Source organism: Arachis stenosperma, chromosome 9 (assembly GCF_014773155.1).
Source record: "Arachis stenosperma cultivar V10309 chromosome 9, arast.V10309.gnm1.PFL2, whole genome shotgun sequence".
Classification (NCBI taxonomy): Eukaryota; Viridiplantae; Streptophyta; class Magnoliopsida; order Fabales; family Fabaceae; genus Arachis; species Arachis stenosperma.
Window position 1 is genome coordinate 8,505,653 of NC_080385.1, and position 6,802 is coordinate 8,512,454.

Consider the following 6,802-nt stretch of genomic DNA (forward strand, 5'->3'; position numbering starts at 1 on the left):
ATATTTTTCAAAAGCATAAACACTTCATTTTGTGTTTGATAAATTAAAAATTTGTGTGCTTATATTTGTAGTTTTTAATAGTTATAAATGCTTTTAAAAACACATAATTTTTTTAAAATTAATTTATACTTAACCAAATTAAAAAATTTAATATAATATTATATAATAATAAATATTCAAAATTATTTTTATTAATTACTAACAACAAAAAAAGTAATTTTTATTATATACATATATATATTATGAGTTTTTTTATTTTTAAAGATTATTTTATCAAACATAATTATAGTACTTATATTTATTAAAAATTATTTTTAATTTAATTTTATCAAACGCAGATATGATAATTTTTAAAAAACTGACTTTAAAAAATAATTTTCATAAACTACTTTTGAAAAATAAAACTTTACTAAATTAAATCTAATTTAATTAGTCGGCGTTCTGCTGATCTATTATATCCTTATTAAAAATTTAAATTTAAGATCACAAAAAACAAAGAAAGAAAGAAACAAGGTGTATTCTTATACCGCTAGATCAAGTAATAGTAATGTATGTTATTAATTTCTTAGATGTCATAAAAAATGTATTTTCAAGAACTAATCATTATCAAGAAAGTTATATATATTTAGAACTTCCCTTCCATAATAAGTTTTATATTTTCATGAATAGGAATGAAAAATATTCAAGAAAATGTTAAAATATCCCCAAGTAAATAATAACAATAATAATACAGATAAATATCTTAGGTAAATTTTGAAAACTATCACATAAAATATATAAATCACCAAACAAATGTGTAATTTTTTTTTTTACAATATATAATACAACTTTAATTATCGGTGAATGATATTTCTGTATGAATTTAGATTTTCTAAAATAAAAAGTTTATAAAATGATGAAATAAAAAATTAATTACTATTAATTTTATAATTTTTATAAAATATATATTCTACTATTTTAATTTAAAAATAATTAACTGTTCACTTTATTATTTTACCAACTTTTTTGTTTAAAAAGATTTTCATCCTTCTTCTATAACACTCACTAGAATATAATTCCTCCTAATAATACAATTTCAAATTAAACTTCAAGCACATTGCTGATAATCCTTCAAACCCTACAATAGAGAAAATTCAAAGATTGCTTTTAATTTTAAAACGGAAAAGTATGAGGAGCCAATGAAATATTTATACAATGTGCACAATGGAGGTTTATGAAGTATTAGAGATATAATTATTAGTGTTACATTTTCTCATCAGTTGAAGCTTTTGGGATGAGTGGTATCATGACACGGTATTAAAGCGCTAGATCTGAAAGGTCAAGAGTTCGATCCTTGGTAAACTCAAAAATTAAATTAATTTTTTAAAAAGATGTTTATCATCCTTTGTACTCGGACAAATAGTCCGTTGTCACCTAGCGAGATCCTTTTAAAACATAAAGCACATATATTTGCTAATTGTGTTTATATATCCACGTCATCCATGACGACCGAAAGCTTCAGAATCGCGAATTCTCAGCTCAAGCCTTGGATTTGCAATATTGATTCTTCTTCTCTAAAACATCTTCCACTATCTGCTGAACAAGATCATCATCATCCCTAACATAATATAAAATAAACCAAAATTAAAAAGCATGTTAGACTTAATTCTTTTACTAAAAGCAATTTAATTAGACTTAGTCCATATTAATTAGACTGACTGACTTACTTTTAATCGAATAATAATCAATTTATTTTATTTTATGTTCCGATAACTAATAAATAATAAGCCGTCACCTAATGTAGGGTGACTTTGAATCCCAACCAATCAAATCTGCTGCTTCAGTGAGAGCCGTCTTCCAATTTTGAACCACAATTGGGTCAAATTTCTGCACGTGCTTTTCGAATGCTTGTTTAAAACTTCCAAGCTGGTAACGCACATGTGATGGATCTATATTATAAAAAACAGGGAGAACAACTTGTCCTTGTTGCTTCATGGTCTCTAATATTTTGACCAATTCTTGCAAACACCACTTGCTGGAAGCATAGTCCTGTGAGAAAATGACAAGAGATAAATGTGAACTTTCAATAGCCTTTAAGAGTGAAGGCCATATGCTGTGTCCTTTTGGGAGCTTGTGATCTATGAAGACTTTGATTTGTTGTTGGTTGAGAGCTTGGTGAAGATGACACACGAAGTTGATGCGCGAGTCCTTGCCTCTAAAACTGATAAACACATAAAAATCTGCAGCATTCGACGGATCGAAAGCCTAACATTTAAAGACAAAGTATATTAAATGATATTTAAATTATTTTATTTGGGTGCAGATATGCGTCACATAAGAAGAAAAAATGAAAGAACATAGAGTTATGAAAACAAACAAATGAAGGTCAGTAGGTCACACTTGCATACCATCGATGATGAAGTTGAAAGTAGACAATCAAACGAGATTCATGAAATAACATGATTTAAAATTAAACAAAAATGTTTAGTAAAACAAAAAATTAGTCCAAAACAACTAGAATTTATCTTATTTAATATTTATTTATTATTATAATAATAAATAAATATTAAATAAAACAAAATTTAATTATTTTTTTTAATCTTTCTACCATTACTAAAATTAAAATAGTTACAAAGATTACTATCTCAAATAGGGAAAGAACAAAAGTTGAGAACCTTTAGGGGAATGAGATGGTGGAATATATATAATCAATTCAATCACTAACTAACAATCCCGATAATAAGATTTTAATTAACATCCAAACGGTGGAAGCCCGATCCGTTGCATCCCTTTGAGCTCTATTTTATTCCTTCTCAAACCATCAATTCAAACATATTGAGTAGGTTTGGAATGATGAAATCTAAAAGAGTGGAGTAGATGATGTTTTAAGGGAGTGAAGTAATGCAACGGAGTCAGAAAGAGTAGAATTATGTTCCATTCCGTCACTGTTTAATTGGACAAAATATGATTTCACCGAAACCTCTCTCAAACTGGAAGAAACAAGAATGAAGCTTTTGATATGGAACCAGATGGAATCTATCTCATTATGTATAGCAATGAATTCCGTCATCAATTTGTCAATTTAAATGATAAAAGTTTATTAAATCCCCATTAGACTCTAATTCATTCCCCCCTATATCATTAATTCAAGCAAAGCCATATAGGGTTAAGTGAAATGGAATTCAAGAAAATTTAATAAACTAATTTGATCATGATGAGCAATTAAGTGCTTTCATTATAGCCTCCATATGTTTTCAATCTAATTTGAGGTGTATAAGGTGAAAGCCCATATTTGGTCCATAAAAAACAGTGCCTTCATTGTTTTATTTCACTCTCTTGAAACCACATTCCAATCCCTCTTTTTACGAGGAATGTTAAGATGACATTGCCTGTCATATAAAACACACTCTAAACTCATTACAAAAAAGTTTAGAGTGTATTTTAAAAAATGGTTGTCACACAGAACAATTTTCCTCGATCATTCACCAAAAGCAATCAATCCAAGGAAATTAAATTAACTAAAATTTCCATGCTTGATTTCATTCAATAAACTTTAAAATCCCTTATATAGCGGCATGGCCGCCTTTATTATATTCTCTCTCCTTGTAGAAGCCAAAGGAAAATGGATTCATGAAAGAGAGGGAAAGAAAAACCAAAAACTAGAAGAGCAAAACAAAACCTTTTAACGGCATTGTGAGAGCACCGTACTCCTTCTCCATCGTCCTGGAGGACATTGAAGTTGAAAATAGACCACAGATTCATTGGTCATATATGTCAACGTGTGGACTAAGCTAGCGCGTCGGATCCACGTGCAGCTACAATTCCCACGCACGATCTCGACGACAAGACCGTACCATAGGAATTATTGACATATGCTATACCCTTAATGATGAAGAAAAAACATATCTGCTAATAGTAATAGAAGAAATCGGTAGGTTCAATCATAATCATATACATGGTAATATTGACATCCACAAAATAGAACAAAGATAAATATTAGTATATGTGTAACCATAAAAGAAAGAAAAAAACAGAGAGCAAAAAAATACCGGTACTGCTGCAGCTTTGTCGGAGACAGATTGATCATCAAGATCATCAGATCCAAGTGGTGCGATAGTTCCAGTGCTCTTGAGGTCGTCGTTAACGACCATAACTGAATGATTCTGCGGTTGAAGGGTGAATACGAAGGGTACCAAAAAAAGTAGTACCGCTGTGAAGAGTAAACCGGCCGATACAAGCATCAAGTAGTGAACCACGTGGTTCACACGCGGACCTGCAACTGCCTCCAGCTCGGACGCGTTCTCAGCGACTTGCAGCGGTGAATCGACGCGCTCCAAGCGCTGCGGAGGAGGAGGAGAGGGTGAAGGATTTTTCTCAGGGAAGAGGAAGATACGCTTGACGTCGTCGGGTATGTTCGGATCGAACTCCCGCATCAGGTTGCGGAGGTCTCTGTCGTTGGTGACGCTGACGAGGGTTTCTAGGCCGTACCCTGAGATCTGGTACTCGAAGTAGGCCACGTCGGCAGTGCCGCTGTTGTCGGCGAGCTCGGCGATCAAGTCATTGAAATTGATGCTGCTGCGAACGCGGAGTTTCTTGTTTTTGCCGCCTTCGTACATGTGTTGGTTGGTTCCGTCGTGGAACTTGATCTGCCCACCGTAGCTGCATAAGAAAATCACTTCCGTCTCCATTTCTCTTTTATTTTTGTTAATCTCCGTTGAGTGTTGAGTTTGGAAGGTTTCGTTTAGGAAGGGTATATAAAGGCTGTCCGCTGTATCAAGTATCAACTATCAAACAAAAAACCCCGTCAGCACCCCCTTCCCCTCCCCTTTTTACTTTTTATTTTTATCACATTTTATAATTATTTTTGTTATCAATAACTTAAAAAACATGCTTCTGTCTAATCCGGAAGCATTTGGTGCCTTCTAATTGGTGGCTTGCTCCCTTCTAATTTTAATTTGATTTTTTTATTCCGAGATCTTTACTATCTAGTAGTTTTCTCCTTTTTAATTTGAATTTTAATATTTGTTATTCTTTGTTGGTCACCCGATCGAACTCATTGTTCTTCATGTTCACACTAGCAAACGACGCTTGCGAAGCTACAATGAAGGTTCTTAGTTCTTACTTCTCTCAGAGATGGCTAATTTATTCAAAGCTGTTGCTATACCACCTCCGCTCAGTTGCTATTTAGTTTATGAAAGAAGAATTTGAATCCTGTAATTGTTAACATTTATATTTTTTATTTTTTTTAGTTTTTTCTCTTTTAACTTCATTTATAGACAATTTTATTAATTGATTGTTGGTTAAAAAATTAATTTCTTAACAAATTAAAATTAATATAGAGGGGGAACTGCTATTTCTTACTAACACTACTAGTAATCTAGTATATATGTGTGTGCTCTCCGATCCTCCTTGTACACACATGATAATCACATATTTTACAATCACAACACCAGTCTTTCATTCTTTACCTTCATCTTGCTAATCATTTCTTGCATATGTTGTGCTCTTTGTTTATGTGTGCTAGTCTCTACATAAAATAAGTTTAATTTTTATTTTAGTGTTCCCAAACATAGCTTAACATAATATAATCTATCTTTATTTTCTTAGAAATATTTAAATGGAGAAAAAAAAAGGTTAGCCAGAGTCCAAAATGAATTGATGATGAAAGGATCCTATTCTGAGTTCTGCATGCATATATCATCTATGTTTTGTCATTCCTTACGTTATAATACCCTAAATTAGATCCCAAAAAGTTTTAGCAGGACATTTTAACTTTTAACAAATTTTAATTGTCAAATTAATTTTTTATTTTTTATTTTATTAGATAAATCAATCTTTACATCAAAATTTTAGTCATTCTCATATAAATTTTTTTATATAGACGAATAATCTAATAGAAAAATTTATTTGTCTAACGAAATAAAAGTTTAAAAATTAACTTGATAATTAAAATTTATTGAAGAACAAAATCTCTAGTTTAAAATTTATTAGAAACTGAATTAATTTGAGGTATTCCTCTTTCTTTTATTTATATTCTTTATATATTCTCTAAATGTTTAAATTAAACTAATTTGATAAATGTTTAAGTCACTAACCAGAATTGGCTTGAATTTAATAAATGGCCCAATTAATAAATAAACCGAAATTGTGTGTGTAAATATATGACTTCTAAATTCTAATAACTGGTCAAAGAGTAGAAGTTTCTTGTACAGTACATATTAATTATTTAAAAAAAAAAAAAAAAACAAATGAAGGGTGAGGTCGAACCACAAAATTAAATGTCAACAAGTCTAGTCACCAAAAAAAAAATGTCAGCAAGTCTAATCTAATCCAGCTTTGCATCTAATATAAGAAAACAATAAAACAGAAAAGATGCACAAACTTGCTCTTCTACTACTATCTTATGTGTGTACAAAAAAATAATTACTAAATTAGACGTTCGTATATATAAAATATATATTAAAAATAAATTAAATAATATATTTATTTATATATATTGATTAATTCGATAATTATTTTTTTATATATTCATAGCATGTTTTGCCTTGTAAGAGAAACATGATTAACGAGAGTAATAGATATTCTTTTAAATTAAATTTCTGGATATGAAAGAATTATTGTTAAAAAGGTTGTAACCCCATAAATTACTAATATAATGATAAAATAAATTGCATCTAGAATATAGATGGTTCTAACAAAAAAGGAGCCTACCCTTGTACCAAGCAGCTTACATGAGTTATTTGGAAGAACCTATCCATTATATTCATAGTTTATTACTAAATTACTAATTATACATTTATAAAAATATTAAAAATTATTCTAG

At 30.1% G+C, this 6,802-nt stretch overlaps 1 protein-coding gene across 2 annotated transcripts; it reads right to left on the bottom strand.

Moving 5' to 3' along the window:
• Positions 1-1,168: 1,168 nt before the first annotated feature.
• Positions 1,169-4,767, bottom strand: LOC130948389 (uncharacterized). 2 transcript variants are annotated; one of them, XR_009073032.1, is made up of 3 exons: positions 4,029-4,767; positions 1,707-2,244; positions 1,169-1,597 (listed from the first exon to the last, which is right to left on the bottom strand). XR_009073032.1 is itself a non-coding variant. In XM_057877107.1 (3 exons), the coding sequence occupies exons 1-3, from the start codon at positions 4,665-4,667 to the stop codon at positions 1,519-1,521; spliced, it is 1,188 nt and encodes a 395-aa protein (XP_057733090.1). In that variant the 5' UTR covers positions 4,668-4,760; the 3' UTR covers positions 1,169-1,518. The 2 variants fall into 2 exon arrangements, 1 of the variants encoding a protein (XP_057733090.1); XM_057877107.1 differs by having other exon boundaries at positions 1,775-2,244; positions 4,029-4,760.
• Positions 4,768-6,802: the final 2,035 nt, after the last annotated feature.